This window comes from Lepisosteus oculatus, chromosome 25, assembly GCF_040954835.1.
Source record: "Lepisosteus oculatus isolate fLepOcu1 chromosome 25, fLepOcu1.hap2, whole genome shotgun sequence".
Lineage (NCBI taxonomy): Eukaryota > Metazoa > Chordata > Actinopteri > Semionotiformes > Lepisosteidae > Lepisosteus > Lepisosteus oculatus.
The window spans coordinates 10,848,877-10,869,249 of NC_090720.1; the positions used below are offsets into that span (position 1 = coordinate 10,848,877).

At 39.0% G+C, this 20,373-nt stretch overlaps 1 protein-coding gene across 1 annotated transcript; it reads right to left on the reverse strand.

Moving 5' to 3' along the window:
* Nucleotides 1–2,516: 2,516 nt before the first annotated feature.
* LOC102688622 (trypsin) lies at nt 2,517–13,927 on the reverse strand. Its single transcript, XM_015336820.2, has 5 exons — nt 13,823–13,927; nt 9,803–9,950; nt 9,159–9,300; nt 8,278–8,544; nt 2,517–6,544 (listed from the first exon to the last, which is right to left on the reverse strand). The coding sequence occupies exons 1-5, from the start codon at nt 13,875–13,877 to the stop codon at nt 6,374–6,376; spliced, it is 783 nt and encodes a 260-aa protein (XP_015192306.1). The 5' UTR covers nt 13,878–13,927; the 3' UTR covers nt 2,517–6,373.
* Nucleotides 13,928–20,373: the final 6,446 nt, after the last annotated feature.

Consider the following 20,373-nt stretch of genomic DNA (forward strand, 5'->3'; position numbering starts at 1 on the left):
ACGGGAACAGAGGTTAAAACCTTAACGGGACCAGGCGCTTCCAGGTCCCGGACTCGCACGATATGGAAATCAGATGCAGAGCCCGGATGAGCATCAGCGCCTGGCTTTTAAGGTGGGCTGGGAATGGGGAGCAGGTGCATAGAATACAGTCTCACGTGAAAGGGCTGGAGCACCCTTAAGGACGGGGGACTATAATCGTGACAAGTGCATTACCACTTTTAACATTCATCATAAAATGTTAACACCTAAAGTGGATTTTTAGTTTTTGGGGGGCTGATTTCCAAAATACATTAGAACAGCACTAACTTTGTTTGCTAATTAACTGTGGTGTTAGACTGTACTTTACAAGAAAATGCAGCTCCGTGGATGAAACCATTCCAAAGCCCAGATTTTCTAAGGCAGGTCTGTCACAATACAAAGCTAACAAAATTTGTGGTTGTGTCATTGACAGTTCACAGAGTAAGCCAAGTCGCTAATGTACAGTATAGTACTAAAAGGAAATATTACGGCACCCAAGGAATTCTAGGACTGATTATTTTGTGCATTACCAATTTTCTGACAGGCATTAAACTGATGGAGGCTGGCCAGAGGGTCATATTGCTCTAACATCCTGTACCAATACACTGTACATATCAATGCAGTCGTGTTATTTTTGGTACACATTTCTCAGCTTGACTATTTCCATTAGTATGCATGTTTAGAGTTTCTGAGAGGGCTCATACTTCTTGGTGAGAAACTGTGGGTTTTTGTCTTTGTCCTTATTGCTTACAGCAGTGTCCTAGTCTGCTGTACCAGAACCACATCTGGGAGATGCCTGCATCTTCTTCCACAATCCCTTCGAACAGCTGGAGACAAGAATGTGAGGGGTAGACAGTTTCACCACCAGGGGGTGGTCATGGCATCCAGTAGCTCAACAATTGTGTAGCTGATGTTCATTTGCTGTTAAAGATAATGTGTCCTTTTTGCTATTACTGCAATCATGGTAAGGGGACTTAATAATTCCTTACACTTACAGGTAATGGGGACTCCCCTCCTCCACCACTAATGTGCAGCCCCATCTGGATGATGCGACGGCAGTCATAGTGCACCAGTACACTCACCACACACCAGCTCTCAGTGGGGTGGAGAGCAGAGTGACGAACCCAGTTCAGAGATGGGGATTATTAGGAGGCCATGATTGGTAAGGGCCAATGGGAAAATTGGCCAGGACGCCGGGGTTACACCCCTACTCTTTTTGAGAAACACCCTGGGATTTTTAATGACCACAAAGAGTCAGGACCTTGGTTTTATGCCTCACCTGAAGAATGGCAAATTTTACAGTGTAGTGTCCCCGTCACTATACTGGGGCTTTAGGACCCACACAGACCACAAGGTGAGCTCCCCCTTCTGGCCCCACTAACACCTCTTCCAGTAGCAACCTTAGGTTTTTCCAGGTCTCCCATCCAGCTTCAGTGGGCTGCCAGTTGTGAGTTGCAGGGTAATATGGCTGCTGGCTACCTGTTCAGCAATTTAAGCAACTTCAGTGCTTCTCGTTGTAATATGAAAAAACCTCCACCCCATTTTTCCAGCCTTTTAACGGGAACAAAGTGAAAATATTTTAACAAAAGCCTAGCAGCAGTGACAAATTAGGTTTCTGATAACAAATGCATGTGGTTTAAAAATGTCATTGTGTTTGTCACTCAACCAGATATGTTGAATTCCTGACAGCTTTATGACTCTTTGGACATACAAAATCTTTAGTACACTTAAATCTGAGCATTGAACGGACATCTCTCAGCAACAACATTCTTCATTCTTCATCAGCACTCCTGAGACAGCTGCATTAGCATATTTTAAAACTTTCAACCTGCAAGGCCAATATTGCACATAAAACTTCCATTGTAAACTGCGTGATTAAGGTTTCCATTTTTCATATTTCCATTTGACCCTTACAAAATTGAAATGCACACAGTCCCATTTTTACACAGACAAAAAGAATTGTAAATAGAAGCTTAATCTTAATAATATTACTTTATTGTACTACAAAACAGATAACACATGCTGTTAAAAGTTTCACAGAAGAGTGGGTTCAACAATTATTCCTAGCAACATTTGCCAATAATTGTTTGCAATTAGTTGTCAATGTTTCTACACTATGCTTCTCAATTAGTTGCCAGCCATATTGCTCTTAATTCGATTTCAATTCCAGATATTTTTAATGCAGAAAAGAAGTAGATTCTGAACTATTTGCAGTTGGCTTTGAGTAACTTAGATGGAAACAGAAATGAGGACTTAAATATTTAAAGTATGCACCATCTCTATATATACAAACACATCAGCAGACTTCCCTGCTCTCTTGACAATATCATAGTCAGCCTTCTTCAATACTGTATGTCACAAGTCAACATATACATAAATATTTGTATACCTAACCCCAGAATTCAGAAAATGCACTTTCAGTTAGATTTTTTTCTTTTACTTGACATTTTTAATGCAGTGGCAATTGCTCGTTTTTTTTTCTCAATTTAATTCCGATCCATCTTTGATATCATGTAGATGAAGGGTTAAATTCTTTCTCTGTACACCATGTTCAGCTGCAACATTAAATGCATCTACTGTTGACAAGACCAGGGGCCTGCAGGCACAAAGAAGGCTTGTTTTAAGAATACCAAAGAATTGTTTTTGTGTAGAAGGCCAATTGCAACTACCTGCTTTTAGAAAACACTGATATAGCTCAGTTACATAGACATCTTATGATTAAAGTAAAAGGTCGCTTGATCAATAGAAATTAAATAAGTTTTTCCTCTTGAGACTTTAGCTCTATGTATTCCTTATTAAGTAAGTGTATTAAAAAGGTCAGCTGTAACTTTTCCTGCTAGAACCGTCCTCCTAATTGCAAGAAGGGTGCTTTTCTTTGGCCAAATACAGTATACTATAACCTCCTCTTCTCCTTGACAAAAAGGTCTCCGGTGGATTTTTACTCTACATAGAGAACAGCCTTTACTGCGGAATAACCCACAGGAGATCCTGGATCTATTTAGTGCACAACCCAAATCACCATCACAACTCCTTCATAAACACTATGCAACACACTGTAACAGCCCAATTCTTTGCGCAAATGACATTACAAGCACATGGTTATCAAAGATCAAAACTCCACTTTGAGAGACGTCAAGTGAAAATGTAACACAATTATGTGTTCATGTAAAATGTTGCTATATGTTTTTTATGCATTTTGTTTTGCATTCTTATGAAGGAGCTGTTTTTCATTCAAGGTAATCATTTCCCAGAATGTCCAGAACAAACCTTTTCCAGATAAATCAGATATTGAGCTGCGTGCCATCACTGTAACAGTGAAGAGACTAAAATGGTCATGGATCAAGATCAATGGATTATTGCTTGATGAAGAAAATACTGAGCTAAATTCTGAAAGACAGAAACTGACAAGAATAAGATTTTATCCAAGACAGTTGGATGAACACAATAAAGGCCCAGGAGCAGATGACATTTTATAGAGACTCTGTTCCAGCAGAAGATAATAGACAGTTATGACATGTACATAGTCTGATGCCTTCTCACAAAAGGGAACCTACTAAGTTTTGGAAATTAGATTTCCAAAAATCACTCCCTTCAAGTGTGGCTTTACACCAAAATAATCTATAAGCATACAAGCTACAGAACGCAAATTACCGAAGGTCATGACCCCTTGATGAATTCACATGATCATTACATTCCAGAGAGACTGATATTACCATCATAGGCTTCTTGTATGGTGTATACATAATATATTTTTCTTGGATAAAGCTGAATGTATTATGGGACTTTGATTTCTTGAGGCTCATACTGTTAAGACCCAAAGATGTAATTTGCACAGGCAATTACTTCTCTTGCTCCTGATCTGAGGGAGAACAAACATTTTTGCTTAAGCAAATACAGCAACGCTGAAGGATCAAGCCATCCTCAGTAATCTAGCCCATTCTGAAATATGCTGCAAGCTGCTCCTTTATTGTGGGTCAGACAGGGACCAGAATTTTGCTATTAACAATCATGTTCAAACTAAGCCACCCCAGTCCCACAGGGATCCCATAACAAAACCACAATTCTACCAAATCACAACCTTTTTCTCCTACAATGAAAAATAATTAGAGAATTGAAGGAGAGAATCTATTTCAGCCATGAATGCAGAATATTACAGGAATAATAAGGATTATGGCAATATCTAATAAAATATATGCAAAAGTTAATTTCCCAATAAATCTATTTCACATTTATTTTAAAGACTATGTAACGTAATGCCACACATCTTCGATTTGATTTTTCATCTGACAAATCTGTTGAAAGTTAAGTGACTTTGTTTTAACAGTCAGACCTGACAGATCTAGTTTGTAGCACTCAAAGAAACATTTTTACAGTAACTTTAAGACACAATGCTAACAATTGAAAATGGGTCAGTTAGGTTCGACTGGTACATGTATTGGATTTGCTACTGCACTTCATATCGCCTACTCATGTCTGGTTTACCTTGAGGTGTTTGATGTTTTTGATTTAAGCAATTCAAGACAAGCTTGTTTGTTTATTTCGCACCCAATTTAAGCTGTACTAATATTAATTACAGCCCAAGCTGATATAGTAGTGATACATGCAGGTTTTTAGCTGACTGTTGATGTTAGGAATTGTTTCATAACTGCCAGTTAAGTCGATTCAGAAGTTTATTTACCGTGCCAACTTGGAGCCCTATTTAAACACCAGGAGATTTATCAGAGCAATCTGAGTGAAGCTTTGTTCAAGGGTACAAAAGGTAAAAAAGCTGCACTCCACCCAAGATTTCAAGTTCTTTTGTATGGAGTCTGAAGTCCTAGTTGCCAATCCACACTGCTGTCTAGATACAGTATATAGTATTAGGCATCTTAGATACAAAGAATACTTCATTTTAGGTCACCTTTGTATAGGTTAGCCTCAGACACTGCACAAGAATATACATACCGCCTTTCTCCAAGATCTCTTGTACAGCACTTTGCTTTTTTTTATTTTAAGGCATTTCTAAAAAAAAGTGTCAATTGCTCATCAATAGAAACAAAAAGAGCTATGAAATGTAACCAGCAACAGGGATTTATATTCAAGAGAAAAGCCTAAGTTTTACCAAAACAGGAGTCCATTTGGGACTAAACATTTGAGATCCTTTCTGCCTGCAAAGTCAAGGAGATTTGTGTAAGACCTCTAACAAAATGTGAAATGCGTCTCCAGGCAACACATTTTATGTTAAGATTGACCAGCATGTTGCTCCAGAGAAAGACAAAAATGATTTCCGGAACATAATTGAAAGATTGAGGCTGCAAACTAAACAAAAAGCAAAGGAGAAGCATGGTGAGGCATAATGAGGCAAAGTTTGTGGTTAATAGCTTAAGCATATTCATGATGTTATTTCCATTTTCAAAAAGTGAGCTGAAGCAGTAGGTTAGTTGATTATTAGGAGGCACGTCATGCGATTTTGTACTCAAAGGTGCTCAGTGTTTAGCATGCAAGAAAAGTTGAAAGTGGCTAAATTCAAATTACAAATATGAATTGATAGTCATTTAATAAGACAAACAGGACGCAGTCGTGGCTGCAGGGCTTTTCTAGAAGGCGACAGCTGCACAGGAGGAGTGGTATTACATTCCCACAGCCGTCTGCACAGTGGCTGATCAGGTCTGTGCGTCAGTGCTGCCTTGAAGGTCATACAAATTATACCGTAAAAGACACTGATGTTTGCAATGTTACTATTATGTCAGATTATAATATCGTGAAACTTCTTATTCTTTAATCCGAGTTTTCTGTTCAAATTGTTTGAGATCTCTATAAATTTACCAAAATCCATTAGATCCCAGCATTGCATTCCCTTTGTCCTTCAGACATGTAGCAGTATAGACAAATGCTCAAGCAGTTTTGGAATTTCATACAGATGTGGTGGATAGAAAAAGTGAATTTTGCACTGTGGAATGCAGCACTTCTATGGCACCACTGTCAAATCACATCTGTGTTAACAATAGTATTTTAAGGATATATATCTGTAAATGGGCTTTTGTATTAACAAGGATGTTCCACATATTTATACAGTGATTGAGCAAATGAGACCTTTATGACTGTGCATGACCCAGAGCCTAAGCTGTAAGATCACCACTGAACCTGGACAAACAGGGTCAAGTTCTCGGGAGCCTTGCGTGGTCTTCCAGCAATATCAAGAGGGCAAAGGGAAAATACATGTTACAAAAATACACATGTTACAGTTCTGGAGCCGATGTATACAGGCCTTAACACATAACATTTTTAAGGAAAAACTCTTAGTAGTCATTTCGCCTTCCATGCACAAAACAAATTGGTCAGGATTGGTTTTAACAATGAAAATGGCATACTGTCTCTAGTATTTGGAGCACCTTCCATAAGAGCTAAATATGGTCCTGTCGATCCATCTTCTGTACTTGGACACTGCCGTGTAAACTCCAGGATACCTGGCATCTGCACAGCCATTCCCCCAGGACACAATGCCATACACACGGCCCTCACAGACCAGCGGACCACCAGAATCCCCCTGCAGAGACGACAACAAATCTCTTAGAGATCCTGCGTTCAACTGTGTTGCAACTGGAGATCTATTATTTCTGTTCCAGGTTAGGAGACATGCTAATACTACCTTCCTACAGTATGTGAGCTTCAGAATGCCAGAAATAAAGTTAATTTAACCAGATGCACGAAACGCAACAAAATAGATTTAACCACGAAAATTAAAGCTTAAATTAGTTCACAACACAGCACTGCATTATGGCTTGTAATTTCATTTTAAAGGAAACACTGATTTCTAAACTAGCATTTCCTTTAGAAATTTCTTGAGGACTCCCAGCATTTTCTAAACTAAGCACTTTGGAAAAACCATATCTGCCACAGTTTCACTTTCGGGACTTTGTTAAGCTCAAATTGACTAATACCGAAAAAAAAAAGAATGTTTCATAAAGATGACTTGTATAAAACCTAATGGGTGAAATGGTTTGTAGGGTACTTTTTGATTTGCTGAAAAAGTTCATTTTGAACTGTGGAACACAGCTTTTCTATGTCAAACCAGATCTATTTTTTTAGTATTCTTTCAAATATCTTTAAAATATTAATACTATTTGTCATAATAAAAAAGTAAAAAATTGACATCAGTAACATTTTCTAGATAATGGAATTTCTCATCTGCGGACAGAATGAGTCTAAGGAACCTATTAAAAATCTACAAAACTCCAACTACAGTACACCACTGCTGTGACAAGAAACCCAGCCAGGCACCAGTTCCATTGTAGACGGTTTTGATGAGAAGGTGTGTGAAAGTATTTCACAGCATGAGCCAGGAGACTGCACATAAAAATCATCCTTGATTGCCTGGCTTTTAAAGCAAAAAACACCACCCAGGGAACAGGAATGTTTTTATTCATGCACTGTGGAAAGTCTAAGCTTTTGCATATTTTCTATTTGAACTCTGCACTGTAATTTACACTGTTTTTTCTCATGTTGCCATGTGGCAAATGTGTGTCACATTTTAATTTTATTTTCCTATTCTTACGTTACTTTTTTTAATTTTTAAAAACGGAATATTTACGGAAGGTGATAGAAAGTAAAATGATTGAAGCAAAACCCCCGGAATAGGTCAAGGCTCTGCTGTGTGCCCATTAAGTTTGTAACAGGGCTTGAATTTTTCATTTATAAAGACTCTGCAGTGCGCAGCAGATTGATAAACCAGTGACAGAGTTCATACCGTACATTAGTCATGCCTAATCATTTCTAGAGATTTAGTTTAACAAAAAACTGATTGGTTTTTGTTCTTAACTTTTTGAGGAAAAAAAGAAATTTGCTTATTTTGTTCCCTTCATGCAGCCTGAAGCCGTAAAACATTATGTCGGCTAGTCCCGGAGTTCTCCGTCTTACAGTGCGTTAGAGAAAACAGAATTCCGACTACGTAGAGCTCCTTCGTACTTAAGGAGGTTAAAATAGGGACGGGCATGGAATCTAGATGAGCTGAAAAGAAAAACAAAAGGGGAATACTGGAGTTTCTTGCTTTGTTTTTACTTTCCAGTGTGGAAGTAGCCACTACTTGCCTCCGTTACAGTAGAGTGAAACAGAGCACAATGTAGGTCTCTTGTGTGCAGCTGAAGAGCTGGCGTGCATCTCTAACGTGGCACGATGCCAGAGAAGGGCATTGCTTGAAGGGTATGGCTGGAGAGCTTCCTGTTGGACTCACTAAATAGGCCCTTTGAATAGGATATGAATGGACAATATCCCTCCAATCACCTTACACGCGTCTTTGCCTCCGGCACTGTAGCCTGCGCAGATCATGTTGTAGGTTATGCTGCCGTTGAAGGAGTTGGTGCTGTTGCACTTTACAGAAGAGATGACGGGCAGCTTCACCGTGCGCAGCGTGCTGGGGATCTGGTTTGTGTTGGAGCTGGTGTAGCCCCAGCCAGAGACGCGGCACACCCTGCCCTCAGGCATGGAGGCATTTTGACGTGGGAGTGGGGCAATGGAAACATAGCCGTTCAGAGCCACAGGAGTCTTCAGCTGTGGAAGGACACACCAAAATGAGTTTGCTGTCTGTTAGGCCAGCAGCTGTTTCGAATGAGACTATGGTTTATGTTCAACTGAAGCGCAAGTGTATTTGTGATACATAGGAGATACATACTACCTCATATTACAGGGTTGGTTATTGGAGAACATTTTTCTGTGAAGTGGGCAACACTAGAAACACGGACTGGATAAGTGGTTGTTTATCTCATTGAGTATTCAATTTGTTATGTTCTACTATGTAAAAGTTATCAACACAGTCCTAATGCTACAACAAATCTTAGTTTTCCACAAAAACATGGGTGGTACAGTCCAAAACGAACTGGTGGGTTAATTGGCTTCTGGGAAAAGCGGTCCAGGTGCAAGACTGAGTACGTTTGTGTCCGTGTGTGTGCCCTGCAATAGGCTGGCGTCCCGTCCAAGGTGCACCCTGCCTTGTGCCTTCAAGGTTAGCTACCTTGTCCACTAAAGTTGCGTTTTGATAGCAAATAGTTTGCCAATGATTTTGCCGTCTCTGGACAGAAGGAACAGTCAAGAACAAAAAAAAAAACGAAAACATTTCCAAAGCTGGCATACCGGACTTAGAATAGCCTTTGATATCCACACACTACCTTAATGAGCATGATGTCGGCATTGTTGGTGCTCTGGTTGTACTCAGGATGGGGTATCAAGCGCTGGGGTTGGGAATACTGCTCGGTGCCCTCGTACATGCTGAGGGAATAGTCTCCAGCAACTACCAATATTTGATCAGACCTGGGAAGACATGTGGGGAGTTGTGACACTCAGGCTTGTTATTCTCTTGAATGGGGGAATTTTATTAAATAAAACACATATCCCAAATCTGGTCTACAGGCTGCCTTTTCTGCTGCAATAGAGAAATTCTACTGCATCCCAAGACACTTTAATTAAACCCCTTTAAACTAGTCACCTGCACTGCATAAGCATTTGTAAGGAGTAACTATTTTCTCCTCAATGCTCCATTCTTCCCTGTACCAAGGATGCCTTCACCCTTTCCTTTGACCTATGATGAAACAGAACCATACTGTAGCCTGTTTAAACATCACGACTTGACACAGAGGCTCACATTTCAGGAAAAGAAGAGCTAGAGGAGATGAGAGGAAACTCCTCAGCCTATTTTGCTTAATTGTTTGAACCTAAGGAATCTGTTTCAACAGTAAGGTTAGGCCGCTTGGTCCAACATCGACTTTTACCGTACATGCTTTCTTACATCTTACAAGAGTAAGTTGCTGCTTACCCAATATTGCAGTGGGCTGCTGTCAAGACCCAGTACCTGTTTATCAAAGAGCCTCCACAAAAGTGCTGCCCCCTTGTGGTCTGTAAGGACACAATATACCTGATTGAGTGGGGGACAGGGGCATAGCCGCCAACAATACGTCCTTGACCTGAAAGAATACAAAGGACAATATCTCATGATTGTGTACAAATATAAGGTAATACATAATATAGGTAGTGCATTGATGGATAACTGACTTAATTCATTTGTAGCGTGTGATGTTGAAGGAGCACTCCAGCACATTTTGTCCTTAATTCTCCTTGCCACATCAAAATGACCAACGCCATTATCTAGCTGCATGTTTGAAGTCCACTCAATTCAAGAGTGGTTCATTTCAATCAGAATGTAAGCTGCAGATCTCTTCATGAATCAGCTTTGACACAGCAATTGCCACAGAACAGAAAGAGAAATGAATAAGGAAGCCATGAAGAACACATCAAGGTCATCGCAGTTTGAGTACACACTGAAAGAATGCAAGAAGGATAACAGCCTCTCTTTTTTTCAGCCTCTGTAAACCAAGCTGTTCCGAACTCCTGACTTTGCTATTAATCTCTCTTGCACTTTCGCCAGCATTTATTTATTTTCCATGCCCTATTGTTGTTGATAACGGTAATGTTTAGCATCTGCTATTATCCGATGATAAATATAGTGACAGCTTGGTTAATGTGCACTGGCAGGATGTGAAAGTCGATGAAATATTCACCATTAATGGGAATTTAATAAAGCCAGTTACCTAACAAGCACTTAAAGCAATTGAATGCATATATTTGCAAAAGTTTGCAAGATAGTCAGCTGAGCAAGGCCTACAGGGGGGTATGAAGATTCTCCACAATGGTTGCAAACCTTAAATTCAGTTGTTCAAAGACAACCCAGTTTCCACTGAGATGTTCATCACCAAGAAGAGCCAAGCTAATGGTATAGTTCCTACAACACCAGGAAGAGGACCAAGTTTTACTGCAATGTGCAGTCACAAAAGTGGTTGAGGAGAATAAAAACATATCCATTTGTCCAAGGTCAAATTTCCCCCTGGCCTTTACCAGTCACGGCCTTCTAATAATCCCCATCTATGAATTGGCTTCATTACTCTGCTCTCCTCCCCACTGAGAGCTGGTGTGTGGGGAGCATACTGGCGTACCCTGGCTGCCATTGTATCATCCAGGTGGAGGGGAGTCCCCATTACCTGTAAATGCTTTGTGTAGAGTGTCCAGAAAAGCACTATTTAAGTTGAAGGAGTTTATTTTTATTCTAAGGCTATTGTCATTCAATGCAATGTTTTTCTTCAATTTCCAGCATGGATTAAACCTCTACCTCTTCCATATGATATGGACTGCTTATTAACTGATCTTCTATTTAGTGAACGCAAACTGTCACAAACACACTCAAAACCTAGGAAAGCAAAGGCCCAGGTAGTATTCGACGTGCAGTGGTCTTCAAGTACACTGCCATAAGCAAGAATCTCTTACCATTGACTAGAAATTAGAAAACATCATCTACAGCTAAAGAGAGAATACAGCACATCAGCCATGTTTCACATGCAGAAGATTCACTACATGTTCAGGACATGTTCTAAAATGTGAGCCAGTGGCAGTATGAGTGTGTCGTGGGTACAGGCCTTTTTTCCTTCACCACTGGGATTTCATCAAAAATCGACTGCTAAAAAGTAGGTGCTCACTACCAATTTCTGCAAAACACAGTAGAACTGAAATTTTATGACATGATCTACAAATTTCATATCCCATTCTCCACCCTGACTGCTGTTACTTGACTCCACAAAGGAGGTGCTACAGCTCAGGGTTCATACCCAGAGTAGCCCCCTCACTCTATGGCTAAAAGTCACATCTGTATCTAATGATTACTCGCCCATTAACCCACTCAACATTAGGGATAGCCCAAGGCCCCTAAACAAAAAGAGCATCATGAAACCAGAGGACACAAAGTGACAAGACTCACAGCACTGGGGCCCTGGGTTCAATTCTGGACCTGGAGTGCCATCTATGGGAACTTTGTATGTTAACTCCCATGTTCACATAGGTTTCCTCCCACAGTCCAATAAACATACTGGCAGATCAATTAGCTTCTAGGAAAACTGGTCCTGGTGTCAGTGCATGCGTGTCCGTTTGCCCTGTGATGTGTCCTGCCTTGTGCCTGTTACTTGTCAGGATAGGCTCCGGCTCCCCTGTGATGGATGGATTAACTTCACAAACACAATTTACGGGCAAGAGCATTTTTAGTTAGTAGGAAACACAAGCCGCTTCTCTAATCCCGTAGAAAAAGATGTCAAATGGTAACACTACGCAATCCAAGTTTAAACCGACATCAGGCCTTTTTTCTGTAATGCGAGACTTGCACGCAACTGAATCAGTCAGAATTAAGCAACGCTGTAACAAGATAACCAGAAGCATCAAAGAAAATATCTCCCCAAGTGTTAAATCCCCCTTCTGCACTTAAACGGGAGAGGGAATTTTGACCATGTGATTGCACTTCATGTGGAGCTATGTTGACAGTTTTTCAGAGTTCAAATACCCCTCAGATCTCAGATCTATTGTGGGGAACATTACTTACAGTATATAAAAGACGGTTAAAATGTTTAGTATCTATTCTTCATTATCCAATAGAGAAATGTGATGTGATTGTTAGAAATGAATTATAAGGGCTTTGTCTTTCTTCCATTTAGCGGCAGCGAATTTGACAGGTGCCATTTTTATTGACTGTTACAAGCCTTTTAAAGTTGTCATTAATTAATTAAGATGATCAGATGATGAATCAGGCAACTACATTCTATGAGTCACCCCCTAACACCTCATTCTCAAACAAGAAATCTGAGTTTCCGTTATTAATCTATATAACCGTGCTCACACAATTTCAAGACAATCTATTATATTTTTTAAGTTTTGAATTTAAACTACGTGCACAAATTTTCTTTCTCCTCTGTTAGCTTCCTGATGTAATGGAGAAGAACAGCTCACTCTTTCATCCAGCACCAGCTAAAATCTTCCATCAATATAAACGATTCACTCAAAGATCTGTTTTTAAGAAACATTGTATGGACAACACACTCCTCTTAACCTCTCATTTCATGAGCTCCCCTGTGGAGTTCTTGCTTTTAAAAGCTGGGTGTGAGAAGTACGATTTCCATTTCATGCACATGTTTTTGCATTCAAACATTTCTGTTTCTGTTCTCCTTATTTTTCTTAACATTCGTAAATATATTCTCTACAGGACAAGTCTTGCTCTGAGTCAGCATTATGTGCTGAACACAAATTGTGTTGTAACCTAATTCTCCTGCTACCATCCATAAATTAATAATTAGACATGTGTAGGTACAGATTTTTGGGGATACAAAACAATGCACATGTAACGCACTGCACATTTTAAAGTCTATAGATTTTATTCTTTCAGTTCTGAGTACAGCTGTAGAAAGCGATACAATTTAATTCAAATGCCAGCAGCACTTTTTTTACTGTATATACAGTAATCCAAACGTAGCTTTGGCAGATGAATAGAGAATCAGAAACCGTTATACCTAAGCCTCCGGTGACACCAATTAAGTTAAATGAGGCACAGTCATTCTGGGATTCAAGCAGTTCACACAAAGGAAAAAAAAAAACTAACAAAACATCTTATGGAATTTGTAACGTTTCCAGTTCTCAAAACTTTTTATTTACTAGGTTGCTGCTTTTCTATAGTGTTCTTTCGCAGCTGGTCAGAAAATACCTCACAGAGTAACAGAAAATACTTCTCAGCAAAACATATTGATCATTTGCATTGACACTTAGAATATAAACTTCCAGACTCCATAGAACTAGCATTGTGTAAAAATTAAGCCCCTAACCAAATGTAAATCCGTTTAAATTGTTTTAAACACAGGTGAATGCACTGGTGATGCGGCTTATCAGTAAGGCAGGTAAAACAGCCAAAAAAGGTATGATTATTAAATTTCTTCCTGCTTGGGCAGACTAGCGAAACGAAACCCATACTTACAGTTAACAGCCAGAACCTTTAAAAGCACGTAAAATAAAATGACAAATTTGTTCATAGTGCCTGTTGCTCCTCAACACTCCAGCAGGTGCTTCAAATGACTGTAAAGCTGTGTCTCCGTTTGTCTTTAGCTAAGGGATCACATCAGCACTATTACTCAGGTTTCTTAGTTCCAATTTCAGTTTCCATGACGACCTTGCTGTCCCACAACAATATATGATTCAGTGAACCAACAAAGTGTGCCTTCACTTCCTTAACTGATATGATCTTTTTCTTTTCTAGCACACTTCCAACATCAATACACTATTGTTTGCATCTTCCATTAATTGGTCTTTATTCGTGTTGGATGGGAGCTTGCCCTTGTTTATATAAGCTCAGAAATTAGTTCACAGGCACATGAGGTCTTAGAACTTAAACATTCACATCATCTACGTTGTGTATAGTATCTGAAGCAAACTCAAAACATTTTTAATGAGCACTACTGTACTTCAAATATTCACCCGAGTTATATAATTATATACAAATATTGAAAAGAACGTGATTCACAGGAACGTCATACAGTATTTGTTGGAATGTGTATTATATCATTGATATGCTGAAAAATATCTGTGACTGCAAAAACAGAATACAGTATATGCAATTAACATCACTGGGGTTTTTTTCTACATAAGGATATCTATGAAAACTGGAGATTTTGGATGAAAACACCTACAGTGATTAAATTGGAAATTCCTGATTTTGATTTATTTTTATTTTTTTACCCCAGTGGAATAGTAAAATGCAACACAGGTATTTCGAAAGTGCATTTGTTAGAGAAGGACTGTTTACTGTAGTTTAGGTAAAGAAAAGCTGCTGCATATTACAGGTTATTGGCCATTACAAAATGAGTATCATGGTCAGAGAATGCTTTGATTTTTTAAGGTAAAAACCCAGTAGTCTGTAATCCAAAAGCAGGGCTATCCACTCCTGGTCCATGAGAGCCTGTGTATCTTTGAGTTTCATTCCATCTCGCCTAGTACCAAGCTAAACCAGCTGGTTAGTGATTTAACAGAATCAATTTATTTCACCGGAAGACCTGGGAGACCAGGATTGGACAACACTGCCTTAGGACTGAAATTGTTGTAACTTCTGTCAGTTTAGCTGGTAAGCCGTTGGTAATTTCAGCAAAGAAATGAAATATTTATAATGTAACTCCTGCAGAAACAGAACCTTATTGTGTCTCTGATAAAAGCAGCATGTGTTATTGATCTTCTACATACAGTATTTACAATGTACTAAGACATAACCAAATCGCACACATAGATTCACTTATATAACCCATTACGAACTATAATTGTAGGATAAGATTTTTTCCTAAACTGGCTTTTGCTTTAACAGATGTATAGTATCTACCAGATGAAAGATAAAGCTTTCTAAAGAGAAAGGAAAGGCAAGGTGAGAAAGATGTGCTGCAAGAGACTATATTCAGCTCTTCCAATGGCATCCAAATATCTCATTACAAATGTATGCATTTATTAAACTGAATATTTCTAATCAAAACTTGAAAGCTCAAACTGGACATGTATTGGTACTGTAAATGACGTTAAATATCACCAAAAAAAGAATGTTGATTGCGTAAGAATTCACTGAGTGAGTACTTGGTGGAAGCACCTTCGGTAGTTCCTGCATCTACATGTCTCTTTAGATACGTTTCTACCTACTGTGCACATGTGCAAGGGGCATTTTCCCCCATTCTTTATTGTACAATTCATCAACCTCTAAGTGGCTGGGAAAGACTCTCAGGTCTGTTCAATCCGATTCAAGTCCGATCGATTGGGCCACTAGAGGACATTCGTTGTCTTCTTGTTAAACCACTCCAGTGTCGCTTCATCTTTGTCCTTTGGGTCACAGCCCTGCTGAAAGGGCAATTTTCATCCCTTTTTGCCTTCAGCAGACAACAGGTTCTCCAATATTTGCCTCATCTATTTTCACTGTCCATCTGGACAAGTTTTCTTGTCCCTGCTGATGAGAAGCAGCCCCATCTCCTAATGCTGCCACCACCTTTCTTGACAGGAGGTATGGTGTTGATCAAGAGATGCAATTATGTTAGTTTAGAATCAGATATAACACTAAGTTTAGAGCAAAAGGCTCCGATTGACCAAACTCTTTTGCCACATTCTCAATATGTCTTGAATGGATTGTTGCAAAATCAACTTTGCAACATTGTCTGAGGGACCTTATAGACATTTGCATTTATTCAGAAGTCATGTGAGCAATTATTATTGCACACAGGTAGAAGCCAATAAACTAGTTGTAGAATGGTTGTACTGTATATCTGAACCAGTTTAGGTGTGTCATAATAAAGGGGTGAATTCTTGCACAATCAGCATTTTAGTTTTTGATTTATTCATGTTTCGTTGACATCTTTAATGTGAACATCAACATTTTCATAGCATTTCTCATCTAAACAATGAATAGGACATCATTGGAAGTGTTTTGCAAATAGCCTGTGAATTTTGCTTGGTAGAATCCTTCCTTGAAAAGTTATTTTGTAAGTTTTAGGCACTTATTAAAGGAGGCAGGTGTTTTGGCCTCGATTATCTTGTGGAGAAGCCTCTTCAGGAAACACACACAGCTGCATCAATGAAGTTTATTAAGTTTCACCTTCATAAAGATTCCTTTTCACCTTTCAACTGTGACCCCCTGCAGTTGTCTCACTGCCAACTTTAAAAGCCCCCTGGTTCAATCCCCATCTACACCCTTCAGGATTTAAGTCAATCTCTTTAGTTTAGAGCAGAAAAGCCCTTTATCCCAGCTATATTTCATAACCCCCATCCACCCCCCACCAAGATCATGAAAAGTTCTTTTTACTCCAAATCTATAATCCTTTTTATAACATAGCAACACTTCATGTGTACAATTGTACCAACACTAGCTCTATTATGACCCTGTGCTAAACAGCTCATGTCTTTTAGGATTGTAATATCCCAGTACTCCAGTATTCCTGCACCCCCTTTGAGATCTTAGCACTCTCATTGAGAAAATGGAGTGTACTCCTACTGTATCTTAATTTCTGAGAACACAAACGTTTAAATAAAAGGTAATTCAGCACTCCCCTCACACAACACACTTCACTAGGCATGAGCCTTTTCAAATGAGGAGATACACTGCTATATTACCAGGTAACAGGGCTTAGAGGAATGAGACAACTGCTCCCAGCCCTGGTCCAACAAACTCTGTCTTAGCAACACAGGTCTTTACCTGTGGGCTTAACAATTAATCACATTGCAACTTGGGTAAAAGCAACGATAGCATTTACTTCTCCCTTTCCAGATACCTCACCAAGAACTACAGGCCTTTAACCAGCCTAATACAAAAATAACCCCTATTTACAGACCCTTAACACTTCTTTTCTGGACTGATCCCACTTGCTTCAGGATGCTCCTAAACAGTTATCACAGAGGTCCCTGACTCAGCTGTATTTTCCCTACTTCCATTCAGATACAAAGTGACTCTCTGTTTCTGGACTTCTCTCTTTTATGAGCTTCTTGATTGAGTAGAGGTGTGGCTAATTCCACAGTGAGCCTGTCCACAGCACTCTTGTCCACAGCACTCTTCCTTCATTTGGAATTCCTTCCTTTCATTCACAGCCCAGGTGTGTCTAATTCTGCAGCTTTTTCTAGTTGCTCAGTGGCCATCCTGGCTCAAGGTCCCCCATTTTGTAAAACCAATAAACTACTTTAAATGTTTATGCTCAATATTTTAACTTGTTTATATTACATTCTTTTGTATTTGATTTTGTTCTGCCTTTTTTATTGTGAATGTGTTGTTGAGGTATTGCTATAATATCTAATATCTGACATCTAATATACAATATTTGTATATTCTGGTAATGTACTGTGAAATGCAAAGCACATGCAGTACCCTGCAAAGGTCTTAATTCTCCTGAAACAATAAAACATAAATAATAAACATCACAAATAAAATAAAAATGTACAGATTAGGTCATGTTTATTAATTTAAAAAACAAAATGTACATTTTAATATTTAATGTTTTTAATAGCATTGCTCAGAACAAAGTCATCTTTGTCAACATTGATTTAAGTCTATTCAACGCATTTTTGTGAAATCCCTGTAGCTAGTATTTTGTAAATCCTCCTCCGGCAGATTTTACACTGTCTAGATGAGTCCTGTAGTGTGATATGAGGACTCTATAGAATAGAGATCATTTGGAATATTCGTTTTTGGACGAGCTTGACCTTCTTGGCAGAAAGAAGTAGCTGACTTTCAAACATCTCCTGGTACAAGTTGCAGTTCATGATTTCCCCTATTTTGACATGGGATCCAGGAACTATAGGTACAAAAGCATCCAAAAAACATGATAGACCAGAACCAGTTAGAGTCTGGAGCATATTTCTAGGCACTATTTTACCATGAAAATAATTATTAAGGTTTACTGTATATTTTCATTTTGATATTATTTTATGTATTTTTAGTTAATTTAACACCAAATATAATAGTAAAGTCACAATTGCACATTAGCATTAATAACATTTAATATTAAAACTGAAATTATTAAATTACAAATATCATTTCTAATTTATATTCTAAAGCATTTTCATGGAATCATCAATTAATGGTATGTTTTCAATCTTTAACTTCCTTATGACAATTACAAATTCAAAATAAAACATTAAACGTAAATACATATGCAAATGTGCTTATATACATCTAAACAAATATAAAAAATAATGTATTTTCCATTTATTTCGCTATCTTCATTTATAAATTTTAAAAATACTTACAAACTTCATCATCAATCATAATGCATGAAAAGAATCTTTCCCATTTGGACAAAATTAATCTTTTAAATTATAAATCCAGAGTTTATAAATCTAGGGATCCACAAATCAATATAACGTCATTTAAAAATTTTGGACTTCAAAAGTGCCAAATCTCATTACACATTTAAACCACAAGGTGTCTCTCGACTGCTTTCAACTCTCCACCTGAACGGAAACGCAGGAATTTCCATTGGTCTGGTCTCTAAATCTTAAATATTGATTTGGCTTTCTCCTCACCTTTAAGCTCATCGGAAGATTTTTAACTGTTATTATCAGGAGTCAATTCAATTTAGTTGAATTTATTTTGATATAGCACCTTTCACAACAAGGTTGCCCCAAGGTGCTTAATAATGCACTTGACGATACAATTTGTCAATAAAGATGTCAATAAAGTCACATTAAGGATAGATATTGGGCTTTGTCATTGTTTGCAAGGCTGCTTTTCAAAATTATTCATTTATCCATTTCTGAAATATACACTGTAGTTCCTGTTAGGGTTGCTCATTGGCAGCAGCCATCCCGCTCAGACTTTTGTTCAGAACAAAAGACTGCTTATGATTCACTGGTCAGTGTAACAGGAACCGGTCCGTGGTTCCAGTGAAGCATAGTCCAGGACCCTGTGCAGACGGTATAATCCAGGAGTAAGTGGAGAGGGATAACAGGGAAAAAATGTTGAGGATCAGGATGGGTTGACAGACAGGGGGGCGTGACGGCGGTGGTCCGGTGCTCTGGGGGCGTGGCACAGGCAAACGAGTCCAAACAGTCCAAAGGGGGAATCCGGGGTGCAGTCCAGGGTCCAGGAACCGGGAGATCCATCCGAGAGGAGACAAACAAGGTTAAAATCCGGAATGGGATCTGGAACAGGGACAGGGACTAAAACCAGGGCAACAAGGCCTGGTGCTCCGAGCCCTGGACTCAGATGGTCAGAAGGCCATGATAAAGCCTGTGCCGTCGGGTCTCTCCTGGACCCGGTGGTAGGCGGGCTTCCAGGAGCGTCCATCTTCCAATGCTGAGCCCAGAATAGCGAGCGCGCCAGGCTTAAATGGTGGCAGACTAAACAGAGGGCAGGTGCACATAATCAACTAAAATACGAGAGGATCGGAGGAGGGATATCGATCTGGACAGTCAGTTGATAAACAACAAATCAACAATTCACAATCAACGTCAAATCAAATGTGTTGACTACAGGTGACACAATGAAACATGATAGTTATTTTGGATTGAGTGGGAGCAATCCTATTGTAACCTATCAAGCACACGCAAAGTTAAAATGTCCTCCCCACTGCTTTGACAACAGTATTATCTAAAACATCGATCAACCACAACCCCCATGGATCTGTTTTTCTTTATCAACCAGCTTACCCACTAGAAATCACAGACAAAAAAATTTAATGCTGCTATTTCCTGAATCGTAAAAGTGGCAAAACATAATTATGGAATTTATACTGCTACATGCTTCCCTTCTTCAAGAAAGACACATCCAATATTTCAATTTCAAATTTCCAATCATCTAGAGACTGTCAACAAGAACCAGAGGTAAGGACCTATTTAACTGAAGCGGCAAGCATTCAGCTATCCAAGAACTAAAACTGTGACACCGAACACAGATCTGCAGAACTTGAAAAACAAAACAATTGCAAACAGAAGGTAAAGAGGCAGACAGCAAATTCTTAGAGATTTGGTAGTCATATTCCATCATAAAGCACAATGCGGGGGTGTTCCTCTGGACCC